At 42.3% G+C, this 17096-nt stretch overlaps 3 protein-coding genes across 3 annotated transcripts; 1 reads left to right on the top strand and 2 right to left on the bottom strand.

Annotated features, from left to right (window-relative positions):
* Window positions 1-1661: 1661 nt before the first annotated feature.
* Window positions 1662-5462, bottom strand: LOC148889828 (elastase-1-like). The gene is made up of 8 exons (XM_089011244.1): window positions 5341-5462; window positions 4562-4659; window positions 4374-4474; window positions 3635-3760; window positions 2905-3041; window positions 2688-2830; window positions 1850-1999; window positions 1662-1773 (listed from the first exon to the last, which is right to left on the bottom strand). Exons 1-8 carry the CDS (start codon window positions 5378-5380, stop codon window positions 1762-1764), a joined length of 807 nt encoding a protein of 268 aa, XP_088867370.1. The 5' UTR covers window positions 5381-5462; the 3' UTR covers window positions 1662-1761.
* Window positions 5463-6408: 946 nt separating this feature from the next.
* On the bottom strand, window positions 6409-12530 carry LOC148889829 (uncharacterized). Its single transcript, XM_089011220.1, has 3 exons — window positions 12183-12530; window positions 11496-11768; window positions 6409-10349 (listed from the first exon to the last, which is right to left on the bottom strand). The coding sequence occupies exons 1-3, from the start codon at window positions 12211-12213 to the stop codon at window positions 8470-8472; spliced, it is 2184 nt and encodes a 727-aa protein (XP_088867346.1). The 5' UTR covers window positions 12214-12530; the 3' UTR covers window positions 6409-8469.
* Window positions 12531-13023: 493 nt separating this feature from the next.
* LOC148889830 (uncharacterized) lies at window positions 13024-15767 on the top strand. The gene is made up of 3 exons (XM_089011240.1): window positions 13024-13145; window positions 13312-13394; window positions 14116-15767. The coding sequence occupies exons 1-3, from the start codon at window positions 13060-13062 to the stop codon at window positions 15426-15428; spliced, it is 1482 nt and encodes a 493-aa protein (XP_088867366.1). The 5' UTR covers window positions 13024-13059; the 3' UTR covers window positions 15429-15767.
* The last annotated feature ends 1329 nt before the right edge of the window (window positions 15768-17096 follow it).

Consider the following 17096-nt stretch of genomic DNA (forward strand, 5'->3'; position numbering starts at 1 on the left):
TTTTTCATCAAGGGAGTTACTTTTGAAATGACCAAGTCAAAATGATCTACTCATTATATTTATTGAGAAATATAGTGAAGATTATTGCAATGTATGTTGATGTATATCGGCATATGTTGCACAACGCAATATAATCATGTCAATTGTTTGTCATTACCTGCGTTTACTCTGATAACTGGCAGACGAGACAACCGCACTGAAAATGTCATCGTGAAAAAACGTCATCCTCTCATTCCGTATGAAAGTGATACGCTTTTTCTTCTTACTTGGTCCAGCTCTTCCACTTGTGTATACTCTATCATACGTTGAGGGGGGAACCCCGAGCGAAAAATTAGGGTGTAACTAACGACATCCTTGTTCACTTTGCAACGAAGGGCCGTTGTTTGAGCTCGCTGTGAGTCGCTCAATGAGATGTCATTTGATTGGTTCTCCGGTGTAGCAATCAAATAAATGGATGGCTGATTGGCTGACGTCGAGTTTTTTTTCTCAAAATAACTCCACTTGATTTGTTAAGCGTCACTTCCTGAAAATGTCACATCACCTTGTCTTGGGATCTACCAATAGCACCTTGGAGATCGATTGCTCGATCACGATGGACTTATTGAGCACCCCTGGTAGGGAATACAGCAAGGCGAAATCTACGATCAAGTACGACATTAAAGAATGAGGAGGCTGTGAAATCTAGTGATGTGACTGTGGGAGTGAGAGCAAGTGTCATTGGATAGATATTTGAAGAGAAAAGAACATCCTGTAGCCCAGTCATCAAGTTTTTATGGAAGGGGACTCTCCTTCCAAACAATACATTTCTTTCCTCCGTCCACCTGCACCTTCTGCTGACCACCACAAAGGTAAAACATCCTATTCATAATTCTTTTCTTTACGAACGTACAATTAGCCTGGGTTACATTTATGTTTATGTTATTTGTGTCTTTGCCATTTTGCTTAACATTTTCTGAGATATACATTGCTTTTTATGTGTTGGTCAGCATTTTAATGTGCAATTTCATGCATAAAATAATGTATAAAATACTGTACTAAAAAGGTAAACATTCTCTGATGAAGGCTCCCCCCCCCAAAAAAAAGAAAAAGAAAGCGTTTTTGGAGAAACAGCGACAGAACATTATTGTTGGAAGATCGTTTGCAAAATTCTCTTATTTTCAACTCATTGACTGCCAGACAATGTGCAAAAATGTGTCCACCCTATAGTGCCAGGGTTTTTGTCATTGTCACTCGAATTCCAGGACCCACAGAATATTGAGTTTTAGGACGACATAAACATTCAATGCAGCGTAAGAAACCTTAGACGCTCGTCTTTCATCAGAAAAAAAGAGTTCATTCCTAAATGATGTGGGTCTGGGGTTATATGAGCTTCAAATGGGGGCGGCTGGACAAAACAATCCATATTGGGTTATATAGCGCTTTAACAACAGCTGAAGCTGGAACAAAGCGCTAACATGGAAAAAATGGAAGTGCTACCCCCTCATGGAAGGAAAAAAAAACATTGCCAGAGGTCTGACCAGCGCTTTATCTGCACCTCCGTGAGAAAAACCCAAACCCGAACAAATTCAGGAATGGTGCTCCACCTCATGTTTTCAATTCACAAATACATTCGGGAATGGCAGTGAACGAGTTTATGTGAACAATGGAGTCATCAGGCAAAGTTCCGTATATGAGCTTTATTTTGAGTGACTCCTATGGAAGACCAACGATGGACGAAACAAACAAGAGTGGATGTTCTGTTTCTTGGACGGCTGCCTTTGTTTACATCATGATCTGCGAACAAGAGAAATATTGCGTTCAACTGTAGATAATCTCAACTCAATTGTGAAAGTCACTGACGGTCACCCACCGAATCCATCCATTCGTTGTAGGCGGAAACGCGGGTGAAGACGGTGGGCCTCCTGGGAGCGTTGCATCCCAAGCCGGAGACGAAGCTGGCAATACCGTGCACGTAGTACTTTCCGTTCACCAGGCAGTTGAGGGGGCCGCCAGAATCACCCTGAAACGGGGCCAAAAATGACAAATGCTGGTCAATCATTAGACCAAGACTTTGGCATACGCTCAGAATTATCAGCTGCCATTTTTTCGCATTTTTCCCTCTTTTGCAATCAAAGTCAGCAATAGGCGCATCTTTTGGATGTCTCTGATGGAACTTTATAAGGTGCTACGGTAGAGGCTGCGGTTACGTACCACTTCTTCTACAGGGAAAATGGAGTATGCGGCTTCTGATGGTAGTTGTAAGACCTGTTGTGGCTCAACTGAGTATAAGGCGCAGAGTCATCTTTTGAAGAAAATGAAGGCTTTTGGATATGCCTTATACACCAGAAAATACATCATGCTAACAGCCTGAATTGTGGTTGTAAGGCTCATCTTTACGTCGCTAAAGGACGCTAGTTTATTTCTGACAATTGAAGGTAAATTACCTCGGAGTGACAGACGGATGAAAGTCGCGGACCCATTTAACTTAAGACTGACTGATTGGTGACGGTTTGGTTGACCTTGAATTAAAGATTGACCGATGATGGGCAAGTCGCCGACAGACACATTTGGGCCTAGCAAATGTTGTGAATTGTCCACTTCTGCTACAATAGCAGCCACGGCTCACATTGGCTTGTCTGCAGTGCTAATGCTAGCATGCGATGCGATTTCTGCGATGATTGATTCTTATTCTTCTTAAGGGCACTCACGTTGCATCCAGACTCTGAGCCACCACCGGCGCACACCATGGTGGTCTTGATGCCACCGCCCCACCAACTAGAACTAGTGCAGGTCTTGTGACCCACCACGGGAAGATAGGCCTGTTTCAGTTGATAGGACAGGTTTCCGCCGGCTGGACAGAAAAATCAATCGGCGTGGTCACCGAAGCGCCGAAAAAGTGAGAAGGTGAACAAACGGCTCACTCACTGGAGGTGCGTCCCCATCCGGTGATGTAGCAACGGTTGTTGTGGGGCAGGATCTCGCCAGCGGGGAGAAGAGAGCCCAACTTCACGTAAGAGTTCAGAGTGGCCTCTCCAGACAGACGCAGCAGGGCGATGTCATAGCTGCGCAAACCACATCCAGTCCAAAAAATGAACATAAGAACTCCGAAAGTACATCTTTGTCCATGTAGGCTGTCTCGATTGGTATGTGAAGAAAATACGATCCCAAACCAGTTTAGTTGTATTTATCTTTTTATTTCAGTATTTAATACTCGAGGACTGTTTTTAAACTTGAATCAAAATATATTATATTAAGCAAATATATTTTTGTGTTGATTTAATTGCGGTTTTGCCAAGCCACAATGGTTGAAGGAGGAGAAGAAATGGATTTGGTTGCAGATATTCAAGACTGACATCATTAAGAAAGGTTGGAGAGTTTCGAAGCAAGCAAAAATATCAAATAATATTGCAATTTAATGAGGTTATCATGAATTCGCACGTTCACAGTAAACATTCGAACAGTTTAATGACAGTGTTTCTTAAGTTTATTCACACGTTATTTCCTGGCCAACGGCACCCTCGAGTGGACGTGTAGTAAATCACACCACACTCACAGCTGTGGAATGATTCAGACATAGCACTACTGAAGGCCTAGGAGTGTCGTGCGCGGCCCGCCACTGGCAAATATAAACATGGAAGGCAAAAATGATATTCACCCAGCGCCAACGCTGTTGGAATTCCATCTTGGGTGGATATAAACGCGGCTAACGCTCATCACCTGCTCCCTGCCGCTGTTGCTGTTCAGGTCGTGCTCGCCAAGAACCACACGCCACGTCCTACGGCTGATCAGGGACAAATGGATGGAGAAAAAAAAATCAGTCAGTCGAGAGCAACTCTGCTCGAGAGTTTGACCAACTCGGAGTGACAAACTGATGAAAGATGGCAGTGGCGCACCGATTTAGCTTCAGACTGACTAACTGATGACAGTTGGGTTGGCCTTGAATTAAGGATTGACGGATGAAGGACGGACAGGTCGTTGACAGACACATTTGAGACTTGCAAATGTTGTGAATTGTCCACTTCTGCGACAATAGGCTACCATTGGCTCGTCTACAGTGCTTATGCTAGCATAGCTTTTCTAGTGCTGCCACGTTTTTAAAGCTAGACAGGAGATTTCTCGTAGATTTGTGAGACCTCTCGTGGCTTGATATGACTCCACATATAAGGCGCACCTGCGTATAAGGCGCAGGGTCAACTTTTGAAGAAAATCAAGGCTTTTGGATGCGCCTTAGACGGTACATAAAAATACAAAATAATTGATTCCAAATAATACCAATCCAATCGAGTGGTTTGTGAGATTTAAAACAACGGTGCTAGAGGAGTAAAATAGAAAAAAGTACATCTAATGTACCAATGACTTAAGTTATGGTGCCTAATATCAACTGATCTTGCTACCTGTCCACACAGTGGGCAGCAGTCATGACCCACTCTCTCTCAATCAGGGTTCCTCCGCATGTGTGGTGGAATCTGGATCCAGATTTGTACTGAAGAGAGATCTAATAGGAAAGGGGATACAATTTATGTGTAGACGTATACTGTAACCCTCATCTGCAGAAATGCGCGTCGATTTGAGCTTCATTTACCTGCCAGGGCCAAGAGTTGGGCTGAGCCACCTCGCCTCCCACCACCCTCTCTGAAACGTCCTCCAGGTACCTGGGCTGGGGCTCCAGCTCAGCCAGCACTGTTGAAGATAAATAACATGGGAGACATTTTGGTTTTCATTTTGTCTGGAAGACTGCACGAGAGAGAGAGCGAGAGAGAGAGAGGGAGCGGGGGGGTGAATAATTCTGTCACATTTCGGTGGGGGGTCAATTTAATCAGTGGCAGTTAAAAGGACTCCCGGCATGACCATTCAGTGTCGGATCATTGTTTGTTTCATCTTGTCAGGTTAACTCCTTGTTTTGTTTGCTACTTTGGACCTTTGTGTTCTGATGTCTTTATTGTTTGAGATTTTGTTCTTGCCCATTTTATTTAATACAATTTGGCAAATACATCCGACTCATCCCTTCTGCTTGCTTTTTTTGGGGTACACCTCCACCACCACTGCCACCCTGTCAGGTTAACTCCTGGTTTTGTTTGCTACTTTGAACCTTTGTTCTGATAGCTTTATTGTTTGAATTTTTTTTCCTGTCCATTTTATTTGATACAATTTGGCAAATACAGCTTCCTTACTCCTGCCTGCTTTTTTGGGGTCCACCACCACCAGCAGCTTGCAAATCATGACAAATTCGCTGCACTTCCTTCTACTTCAATCAGCTTAAAATGACTGACAAGGTGACAGAATGATGGAGAGAAAAAGTGAGAGGATGAGCATATGCAAATGTGTGTGTGGGTGCGTGTGTGTGTGTTGTCGCTCTCTTACCCAGGGCTGCCAAAGTGGCCACGAGCAAAAACCTCAACATGTCTGAAGCGTCACCAACGTTTCTGAAGAGGCACAAACGTTTTTCCGCCTCTTTTATACTTCAGCTCAACCTTCACTTTTTTGGGTATTCATTTATGCGGGTATGTGCTTGCGCTGTCCAGCTTTTGCACCTGTTGCCTTTCCCGCGGTGCCTTATCACATTTGGTTATGGCCAAGGCACGTAGACGGTATCGGAGTCATGACATGAGTCACACAGCTGTTTTTCCAGAAAGTTGAGGAAAGGAGAAAAATATCGGCACAAAACGTAGTTTGCATGATTTCCCCTGGATGTTGAAAATGGATGGATGGTTGCATCGACTTATTATCCAAGTTGCCTTGATTAGCCTCGCAGTGGAGATATTTACATTTCACAGCAGCAAAGTGATGGAAGCAATCGGAAAGGAAAGAAAGAAGTAGAAAAACAAAATACAGGAGCTGCTGGAAAGGCAGCTACTCTCGCGGCGCCGTCTTGAAGTCAAAACAACAACAAAGAAAACAAAATATAAGACAAGACAAAGACATAGTCATTCAATCTTAAGCCCCTCTGTCATGTGGTGTTCCGCAGGGCTCAATTTTGGGGCCTATGTTGTTCTCACTAGACCTGCTCCCATTGGGTTCCATCCTAAGGAAACATGATATTTCCTTTGCACTGCTATGCGGATGACTGTCGGATCTCTGTCCTCTAACAAAGAAAACTCCATTAATTGATTATTTTTCTCTTGCTGTGAAAATGGGGCCTCTTTGACGTGTTTCTAAAATGTCGTGTGGAAAATCGAAGCCACGCTGTCGGAACAATCTTGATGCGTTCGTGCTAATGGAAAATATGGGAACATATTGTGGGTGAAGGAAGCACGGTAGAATGAAACAAATCGTCCTATTTTATCCTCAACTTCACCCTGGCCCAATTTTTTTCAATCAAGATCCCTTTTTTCTTAAAATGATGAAACGGCGTGCAAACTCTTGGTTAATGATTACATCACAGCCCTCCTGAGTTCCACTTGAAACTGACGAGCATGAGGAGATAAGCGTGGGAAAACGTAGCCTTGGTGTCATCTCTCATGCACAAAAAGCACAGAATTAGAAAGCGCAATCATCTTTAATTCCAGTATTATAAATCATATAATGTGAGCATGTAACACATTTAACTCATTCACTGGCAGACAATGTGCAAAAATGTGTCCAGTCCAGTGCCAGGGTTTTTGTCATTGTCACTCCAATTCCAGGACCCACAGAATATGGAGTTTTAGGACTACATAAACATTCAGTACAGTGTTAGAAACCTTAGACTCTCTTCTTTCATCAGAAAAAAAAAGTTCATTCCTAAATGATAGTGGGTCTGGAGTTATCTGAGCTTTAAATGAGGGCAGATGTCCAAAATGCAATGCAATACAAACATATTGATGAATATAGCGCTTTAACAACAACTGAAGCTGGAACAAAGAGCTAACATGGACAAATAGAAAAGAAAAAACATTGCAAGAGGTCTGACCAGCACTTTATCGGCACCCAAACGAGAAGAAAAAAACAAAACCCGAACAAATTCGGGAATGGCGCTCTACATCATATTTTCAATTCCCGAATACATCAGTGAATAAGGGCAATTAAAAAAGTCCATTGTCCATAATGTGTCCCCGTTTCCTCAGTCATTAAGTCCAGCGTGAGAAGTGGAAATCGTCCAAAATTTCCTCCCACGCCAAATGGATGCTTTGGAATGCTGGCCAGATGAACAGATCATTTTTCCACTGCGGTTCTCAAACTAAAAGATGTATTTGTTCTCTTTAAAGCAAAATCATGATGCACATAATCCCAACAATGGGTGGCTGATGAGTGGGAAAACTCTCCAAAGTGTGTGTGTTGAACAGAAGACTCAGAATTAGACCGGAAGTCATTAAAAGTCTTTGGAATGACTTCCTTATCAGGCCATGACGGCGATATCGGGCCTGTGTGTTAATTGAGGGGGCCCTGAGAAGGTGGGGGATTAAACGTTGCGCCATTTTGTCGCCGGCGGGGGACATCTTGTCCATGCATCAACCAAGCCCCCTCGCCACCCGGTTCCTGTACAAAGCTTCTCGCTGTGTACCTTACCCATCCATTCGATTGTGCAACATAAAGCACCAATTTGTACATGATTTCACCAAATCAAATACTCTCTTATGCAGTAATAACACATTTTGTTGTTCCATTTGTCTGAATGTTGTCGAAATGTTCCCCAGCCAAGCCTTAACCCTTTTAATATCTGACTCCAGGAGAAATGAATCTTAATTACCTCTCTTATTGCATAAAATTAATTAACTATTTACACAAAGGCTTCCCTCTCACCTCCGCCCCCCTCTAATCCTCTTCCCTTCACTGGCTTTCTTTTGTTCTGTCATTTTTTTTTGTACTTTCAAAGAAAGCCATTCTGCCTCTGTATATTCCAGATATGGAAAAAATAGAGCCGGGGCTTTCGGGGTGGGGTCTCCACTGTGACATTGTGTAGGGATGAGGTACAAACAGAAGGTCGTCACACTAGGGAACTGTAAAAGACAACCTAAGGTTTATCATGCAAAAAGGCTTTTAGAAAATCAAACATTTTTCATTTGTCTGTCCTCACTGTCCTCAGTAATAATAATAATAATAATAATCACTGTAGTAACAACTGTCCCTGAATGGATTAAAAAGTGACCCCTTCATCTTTATGTAAGACATTTTGAGAAATATACAAACTGCATGTGATGTGTCTGAAAACAAATGCTTGTCCCCTGACACTTTGAGAGATATTGATATATATTTATATTGTACAAGAAAGGCACTGGCCAAAAATGGCATTTATGGAAGAGCTCCCGGGTGAAAACCACTGCTGTCCAAAAGAACATACGGGAAAGGCTTATCTCACATTTGCCAAAAGACATTTTGATGAACTAAAATGAAAACACAAAACGAATAGTACACTGATGACAACTCACAATATTTAAAAAATAAACTCACAGTTGTCCACTGCAGTAATAAAAGAAGAACATTTTAGCTATCGTTCCACAAAGAAAGTAAACAGCATTCAGTCATCCATAGAGCATCAAGAGATGTCGCCTGCTCAGATGAAAGGAGAAAGCTTCATTGATGACTGCTTGTCTCACCAACACATTTATGATTCTCCACTTGATACTTCCACGAGAATTTTTGAGCACAAATAGAACAGCGAAAGGGTTTCTCACCAGAGTGCATTCTTGTGTGTCGTAATAGGGTTCCTTTCCGCGAGAATCTTTTATCGCAAACTGAACAGGAAAAAGGTTTCTCACCAGTGTGCTTTCTTGTGTGTGTAGTTAAGTCTGTTCTACGGGAGAATCTCTGACCACAAACTGAACAGGTAAAAGGTTTCTCACCAGAGTGTTGAGTTGTATGTTCCGTCAATTGTCCCTTGATAGAGAATCTTTGTCCACAAATTGAGCAGGAGTACGGTTTCTCACCAGTATGGGTTCTTGTGTGACGTTTTAAGCTTTCCTTTCGGGAGAAACTTTTGCCACAAAATGAGCAGACGTATAGTTTCTCACCTGTGTGCGTTATCGCGTGATGCTTTAAGGTTTGCCTCCGAGCGAATGCTTTGCCACAAAATGAGCAGACAAAAGGTTTCTCTCTCGTGTGTGTTCTTGTGTGCTCCGTCAAGTGTCCTTTAATGGAGAATCTTTGGCCACAAACCGCGCAGACAAATGGTTTCTCACCAGTGTGGGTTCTGGTGTGAATTTTTAAAGTCGTCTGATTCGAGAGTCTTTTGCCACAAATGGAGCAAATGGCCGGCTTCTCAAGAGTGTGCGTTCTTGTGTGTTTTCTCAAGTGTGTCTTTTCAGAAAAACCTTTGCCACAAACTGAGCAGGGAAAAGGTTTCTCTCTAGGGTGTGTTCTTGCATGTTCTGTCAAGTGTCTCTTCAGAGAGAATCTTTGGCAACAAACTAAGCAGGCATAAGTTTTTTTACTGGTGTGTGTTTTTAGGTGTATTTTTAAGTCTCCCTTAACAGAGTATATTTGGCCGCAAATTGAACAGACAAATTGCTTGTCATCCTTGTGGAGTCTTTTGTGAATTTTCAAGCTTTGCTTCTGAGGGAATGTTTTGCCACAAAGTGAGCAGGAAAACAGTTTCTCACCAGTGTGAGTTTTTGCGTGCCTACCCAAACTTCCCTTCTGAGAAAATCTTTGCCCACAAAGTGAGCAGGCATACGGTTTCTCACCCGTGTGAGTTCTCATGTGTATGTTTACCGTTTTCCTATCGGAGAATCTTTTGTTGCAAACTGAGCAGGGAAAAGCTTCCTCGCGACTGTGTGTTGTTGCGTGTTCGATCAATTGTGCCTTCAGAGCGAATCTCTGACCACAAACTGAACACAAAAATGGTTTCTCTTCAGCGTGTGTTCTTTGGTGACTCTTTAAAGTGACCATGTGAGAGAATCTTTGGCCACAATCGGAGCAGGAAAAGGGCTTCTCACCAGTGTGGCTCATCATATGACTTTTTAAACGGCTCTTATAAATGTACGTTTTCCGGCACTGAAAACATTTCCAACGTTTGTTGTCCGGTTCCTTTGTCATATCACCTTCAGGCGGTTTGGCATCATGATGAGACTGTGGCGTTGTGCCGTTGCTATCTGATCGGAGAGCTACAAAACTGTCCACCAGTGAGCCTCCGTCAACTTCTGTTGTCACGTGTTCACTTGAGATGGCGATCGCTCCATTTTGACATTCATCTTCACTTTTCAAAGGGACATCAGTCGACAGCAACTTGAAAATATATTCTTTCTCCTCATCCTTGATGTAAGGAGGCTTTTTTTCCTCCTCCTCGGGATGAAGATGCTTTTCCTCCTCCTCCTTGATATCAGAATGTGGTTCCTCTTCTTTTTGATTGAAAGGACGGTCCGACTCCTCCTCTTCTTGAATGCAGGGATGCTCTTCCTCCTTCGTGTGGGCGGACTCTGGTTCCTGCCGTCCAGGACCAACATCATCACTGACATCTTCAAGACACAATAGCACACAAATAAAAGGTTGACTTATTTCACTTACCCACTTGAAACTTTGGATTTGCGCATGGTGGTTTATATTTATACTTATGGGCAATTGGAACTTTATAATCATAATAATAATAATAGTACATTTCATTTATAAGCGCCTTTCAAAACTCTCAAGGTCACTTTATAGTCACAGGATAAGTTTTTTTTCTGTGGGTGAGCAGCGGCAGCCACACGCACCAGCGTTCACTCATCCGGGAATAACTCAAATAGATAGAAAGCTAGCTAGCTAATAGCTAGTTAATAGATAGCTAGCTAGATAGATAGCCAGCTAGTTAGTTAAATAGCAAATAGACAGAAAATAGCTAGCTAGATAGATAGCCAGCTAGTTAGTTGGATAGCTAATAGACACCACATAGCTAGCTAGCTAGCAGGCTATCCGGCTCGTTAGATAGATAATAGACTATAGACTAGACTAAAGAATAGAAAATAGGCTGGTGTGGTTTTTCTGCCACCATTTACACACAAAATAAAAGAAAAAAATAATATTCTTGAAAGTTGATGACAAAAAAAGTTTGTCATCATGATAAATGTGAAAATTAAACATGTATGCATCCAAAAAAGATCATCTTGAGTTGTAGTTGTAGCAGCATATCCCCACGACCTCTGACTTGTTGAGACAAACAGTGAGCAGAATATAAATTGTGACGGAATTGAGATGAGTCCTATTTGTGATTTAACGATTTTATTTCAGGGCATGTTGTTGACATCGATGGCACCAGTTTGTGATGTGACTATGAGCTCGGGAAATCTAGTGAGGAATCACGCTCGCGGATGCACTGCCGGGAACCACTTCAAAGTAAAAGTGCAAAACTATTATTTGCTGAGTAATGTTTATTTTGAAGCTGGCCTACTTAGGACATGGGTCAGGCTTACCACGGAGAACTTGTCTCTGGGGTTTGCTTCATTTTTTTTTCCTTTCCCGCGACCTCTCTCGATTTCTTTCAACAACTTGACCTGTCAATTGGTCCAGACTACAACCAAATGCCCATTTTGCTTTTTATTTGTATTCCTTTTTTAGTAAATTCGGATGTGGAGAAGCCAATATCGAAATAAATCCTGATTACACTTCAATGAATTTCCCAGCCTTACCTTCGGTTTTATAGCATTGGCTTAACCTGCTGCTTGGAGGCGTTGCTGCATTACTTTTCTCGCTTTGAGCTTCATCTTCACTCTTCAAAGAGACGCCGGTGGAGAATGACTTGGCGATGTCCGCCTTTTCCTCTTTGATGTCAGGGTGCTCATTTCCCTCCTCTTCGCCGTGAGGATTCTGTTCATGCTCCTCTTTTTTTATTGTGAAGGACTCGCGTCCGCTGTACGGGGCCTGAAGCCCCTGCTGCTCCTGACAAAATTCTGTGGCGACGTCTGCAAGACACATGAGGATTTGTTCAATGCAATTCTCATCTTGTGTTCTGTAATGAGATTCGAACGATGCAAACGAGCATTACAATTTGTGAGGCAAAAAAAAAAAAAACACATTTTGTGGCTCACTGCAAGCCATGATTAATTGACGCCTAATCGATGATCAAATAGGGTTCAAAGATGATAGAAAAGTCACTTAATTGTGATATTTGGATGACTTCCAATCATTTAGATTCGCCGTTTTGACCTTGCTTTACGCTTGCTAAGGTGGAGCGTCAACCTATGGGGCCCTTTGAGAATAACAGCAATATGAATATACGCGGCCCTGGCTGTTGTCAATGTGTCGTTGGTAATCACAAGAATATCGTTTCATATCTTTTAATTATTTTCCTTTGAGAGAGGAACAAGTGGCCTAACCTGCTGTGTGAAGTACGGTTCTTGGCTTCATCTTGCAAACGGCGCCCAATAAAATAGTCGACGTTGTCTTTCGTTGTCCTGTTTTGCACAACAAAATGCCTTCTGGGACTCGACTGTCCTTCTTGCCACGTTCGCTGCACAAATAACACTTTAAGATCACACACTGCGTCTCTTTGTGAGCGGCTAGCAAATTAAGCTAAAAGAAGATAACCATAGGCCGAGAAAACTTCAACATGCACCAAGACAGGATGACTTTAACCAGAAGCGACTATTTAATGGGCGTTGTTTTGTCCAGCAAAGTAGTGATTGGCGAGTCATAGCGCGTATTCCAACGTGTACGTGCACATAAACGAAAAGGTCAAATTTGAAGTGCAGTCGATGATGTGGTACGGCAAACTTATTTGGACAAACGTTAAAAATTACGAGTGCATGGTTTATAGCATGTTTTGATTTAATTAATTCGCTTACGTTTTTTTACAGTCTTGAATCAGTTTGTTAGATATACGCGAGCAATCAAATGGTTCATGTTTTGTTATTTTATTACCTTTAATTAGGTTGTGTTAAAATGAAGTTTGTTCCAGTGACGTTGCCGTAGATTTATTTTCACCGCGACCTGTACATGCAATTCCTATTCAACTCAATCAAAATATAATTCGCCATTTTTTGTTTACAGGTGATTACAGGTGTTTAGTGCATGTTTATGATCAATTAGTTGCAAAACAATTTGACAATAATAATTCAGAATCTACTCTACAGTGTTTATCATGCAACTTTCATACAACCACTGCCAAATGCAGTAATCTGAGGTTTGTTTTTCGACGATGTTTGTCCCAAAAGAGTTGCCGTATGACGTTGCAGCGGATACGTTCTTTGCTTCATGTCCACTTCAATAAACAAATTGCACCCGTTTAAATCTAATCCCCTCTTCGCAATTACAAGTGAACGGACAGAAGCCTCGATGCAGTAGGTCACAATCATTTCCTCCGGGACTTTAAAATCGATATTTTTTTCAAAATTTTCGCTTACTTAGTCTAGCTTGCTAACCGCTTAACAAAGAGACACCTTTCGTCACCCAGCAGTTATGTTTAACTGTAATGTATCGTAATGAACTGTGCGAAAATGTGTACAGGAGGACAACAGATGGCGAGGAGGATTTCATCGGAGCAAACGAATCTGTTTTCGAGAAGTTCAGAGATGACTCGACCAGAATAGGTTAGACCACCAATCGTTCTTTCGCTCGATTGGAGGGGTGGCAAAACTCTTTCCTTGTCGCTAATTAATGCGATGGACTACCACTTTCAGACACAGTTCTAAATTAACGAATTTGCTCAGATCTTTGGGGGTGCGCCTAATACAGCGGAAAATACTTCCACCACATCACACGGCACCGATGGGGAGGATGGTGAAATTGGCCACAACACAAATTATACATGATGTCATCATTACCACAACAAAAACACACAAAGGTAAATTTCAAGTATGATAATATTCACTCGACACATTTGTCATTTTGATGGCGTTTTGTGGCATGACGGTGGACGACTGTAAAACATCCGCCTCACAATTCAGAAGTGCAAGGTTTGATACCTGCACAAACCTTGTGTGTAGGTTACACCCCCGCCCCTCCCTCCTTGCCTGTATGGGTCCTCCGGTTTCCTCCCACATTTTGGATGGTTATTTTTCAATGTGTGCCGTGCGTGCGGGCGGACTGATCACGTTTTGTCCATGGTCTTTCACGACCATTTCTTTGCCTAAATGGGGCCAGCCTCAATCACGCCATCTGACGAATAAATGGTTTGAGCCTTGTGACCTTTGTATTGTAATAGTCATAAAATTAAAATCAACCACATATAAAGAATATCTTCCATGTAAAGTTACACCATCGCAATTAACTTTGCCAAACCTTTGTTCTCTATTGTTTTGCATCTTGAAGATATTTGTCCTGGGCGGCACGAGCCGGAGTCCTCCAACATTAATGAGGAAGTGGAGGATGAAGAGCACTCCTGCATTCAAGGAAAGGAGGAGCCAGAGGCCCTTGTCATTAAAAAGGAGGACGAATGGAACATTCATATCAAAGAGGATGAGGAAATTTCTTTTCACACGCCGGAAGATGAAGAGAAGCCCGCCTTCATCAAGAATCTGGAGGAAGAGAGCTATATCTGCGAGTTGCCTTCGAATTGTGCCCCTTTGAAAAGTGAAGATGAAGAACAAAGTGAACCGAGCAGAGGTGAGAAACCCTTTGTTTGTGACCAAAGAATTTCTCAGAAGGGTCACTTAAAAGGTCATAAAAGGACGCCTACTGACCAGAAACGTTTTGCCTGCTCGGTTTGTGGCAAAAGATTCTCTTGCGAGGTAGAATTAAGAAGGCACAGAAGCGCACACACTGGTGAGAAACCTTATGCCTGTTCAGTCTGTGGTAGGAGATATTCCTTAAAGGGATATTTGACAGCACACCTGAGGACCCACACTGGTGGCTGCTCACATTCCGACAAAAGATACCCTCCGAAGGAAGATATGACGGAACACACAAGAATTCTGAAGCCTTTCTCCTGCATAGTTTGTGGTAAAAGATTCTCTCAGAAGGGACATTTAAAAACACACACGAGAACCCACACTGGCGAGAAACCTTTTGTCTGCTCAAATTGTGGAAAACAATTCTCTGAGAAGGGGAGCTTAAAAAAACACATGAGAACCCACACCGGTGAGAAACCTTTTGCCTGTTTACTTTGTGGACAGAGATTCTCTCATAAGGGACACTTAAAAGCGCACACAAGAATCCACACTGGTGAGAAACCCTTTCTCTGCTCAGTTTGTGGCAAAAAATTCTCTGAGAAGGGAAGCTTAAAATTACACACAAGAACACACACTGGTGAGAAACCCTTTTCCTGCTCAGTTTGCGGTCAAAGATTCTCTCAGAAGGGAACCTTAAAATTACACACAAGAAGCCACACCGGTGAGAAGCCATTTTCTTGCTCAGTGTGTGGGAAAAGTTTCTCTGAGAAAGGAACCTTAACAAAGCACACAAGAACACACTCTGGTGATAAACCTTTTGCCTGCCCACTCTGCGGAAAAAGATTCTCCCATAATGAGGGCTTAAAAATACACACAAGAATCCATACGGGTGAGAAACCTTTTTCCTGCTCAATTTGTGGCCAAAGCTTTTTGTGGAAGTATCAGGCTCAGAACCACCAGTGTGTTGGTGCAATGCGCACTCATCAATCAAACATTGATTTATCATCTGATTAGACTTCATCACATCACACTCCAAGGATAACAGAATTCTCAGCCACGTTTTTTTACAAGCTTCCTTAAAGAGTGAAATGTTTGTTTTTATGTTTTGTGTTGAAATTATTGTCATCTACTCATCCAAATGACGGCCAAGAGCTTCATCAGACTTTCCCACGATTGGATTAGGCTCTGATACAGATTTCTCTGAACTTGGGCTGACAGAATTGGCCACCGATAAGGATCTATGGCCAACTTTTGATGCACATTTATCAACATATTTGTCACAAATTCATGGATCGCTTGATTTTGAATCAATCAACTATTTGCTGAAAGTTCAAGTGAGTGTAAATAAAGTCATAAACCTATTGCTATGAAATCTTTTCCTTTCGGCTTTTCCCTTCAAGGGGTCGCCACAGCAAATCGGTGTCCTCTATCTTTAGAGCTTTGATTCGCACCTATTGCAATGATTGTGTGTTCCAATGACCTACCATGCATGTCTTTGGAATGAATGTGGAAGGATAACGGAGTACCCGTGAGGGTGACAACAGACCAACTGCACACAGGAAGGGCACAACTGTACTTCTGGACCTCTGTACTGAGGAAGATCGCCGAACTAGTGGGCCGCAGGGGCACCACCAGTATTTTTAGCACGTATTAAAATAGACTGCTGAGAAAAATGCTGAAACGTGCATTTATGACCCAGAATAAAATGGGGGGCGGTTTCATTTTGCGAATGAAATGTGTTATGCAACTTTGTACATGTGTAGAAAATTAATGACGGGCATTTGAGTAGATTGTGTAGACAACAACAAAAAAGGAGAAAATGTGGTGCCGCGGATGTTAGCTGGTGAGCGAGAAGTTAGCGGAATGGGTACGGTACTACCACTTGGACAAACTTATGTCCAAAGCGAATACCCACGAACAAAAGCGATAAACGGTTGATGGGAGTGATTCATTCCTCACCACGAAAAATAAAATTAAATGGCTATTCCAACATACACAGCCACCAAAGTAGCCCAGACATACCGGTGTATTCATGATCTGAACGATTTTGTTGTTCGGCGAAAATTGTGTCATATGTACGGCAGTACCATATGGACAAAATTCATGTTCAACGCGAAATGCCATGAACAAAGGGCGATTCTAGCAATACTCCCTTCTCTACGAAATGAAATAATTCAATCACCAGTCCAAACAGGCACCATTTAGGCCCACGCGTTCAGTGTAATAATGACCTGAACGTTTATGATTTATAACTAAGTCGGAAACGAATTGCCGTAGAGTAGTACTGCGGCCTGTAAATTCGAACAATGAGATACGCTTACTACGACAACAAAATATAAAATAAATAATTAGTATTAAAAACGAACGCTTAAACTCATGAACTTTTCGCCTCAATATCATTACATTCGCGAGCATATTGTCTCTGTAAAGAACTAGTTTTCGACGGAGGAACCAAAGCACGCTATCGAACTGCGCCAAGTGGCGGTCACGATAAGCCGACGCACGCTAACGGCCTCCCAGTTCGTCACCCCCTTCCTTTGAGTACGAACGTGATTTTTGTTTGATCGACTTTTTGGACCAGATTGGTGTACTTTTGCTATTATGGGACCGAAAAAGACCCCGCCACAGGCTAGTTTTAAGCCTAAGAAGACACAAAATATAATTACGATCGAGCAGAAGAAG

Source organism: Hippocampus bargibanti, linkage group LG12, assembly GCF_051943395.1.
Source record: "Hippocampus bargibanti isolate YZ-2025 linkage group LG12, ASM5194339v1, whole genome shotgun sequence".
NCBI classification, from domain to species: domain Eukaryota; kingdom Metazoa; phylum Chordata; class Actinopteri; order Syngnathiformes; family Syngnathidae; genus Hippocampus; species Hippocampus bargibanti.

Excerpts from the sequence above, each read along its gene's own strand:
- LOC148889828 (XM_089011244.1), bottom strand. The coding sequence starts at position 5,380 with ATGTTGAGGTTTTTGCTCGTGGCCACTTTGGCAGCCCTGG. Across the intron at positions 3,042-3,634 it reads TCCAACAGCGTTGGCGCTGG|CTATGACATCGCCCTGCTGC; the intron begins GTGAATATCATT and ends TGGTTTGCGCAG. Across the intron at positions 2,831-2,904 it reads CGGATGGGGACGCACCTCCA|CCGGCGGAAACCTGTCCTAT; the intron begins GTGAGTGAGCCG and ends TTTTCTGTCCAG.
- LOC148889829 (XM_089011220.1), bottom strand. The coding sequence starts at position 12,213 with ATGAAGCCAAGAACCGTACTTCACACAGCAG. Across the intron at positions 11,769-12,182 it reads AACCGTACTTCACACAGCAG|ACGTCGCCACAGAATTTTGT; the intron begins GTTAGGCCACTT and ends TGTGTCTTGCAG. Across the intron at positions 10,350-11,495 it reads CCAATGCTATAAAACCGAAG|ATGTCAGTGATGATGTTGGT; the intron begins GTAAGGCTGGGA and ends TGTGTCTTGAAG.
- LOC148889830 (XM_089011240.1), top strand. The coding sequence starts at position 13,060 with ATGTCCACTTCAATAAACAAATTGCACCCGTTTAAATCTAATCCCCTC. Across the intron at positions 13,146-13,311 it reads CGGACAGAAGCCTCGATGCA|GAGGACAACAGATGGCGAGG; the intron begins GTAGGTCACAAT and ends AAATGTGTACAG. Across the intron at positions 13,395-14,115 it reads AGATGACTCGACCAGAATAG|ATATTTGTCCTGGGCGGCAC; the intron begins GTTAGACCACCA and ends TGCATCTTGAAG.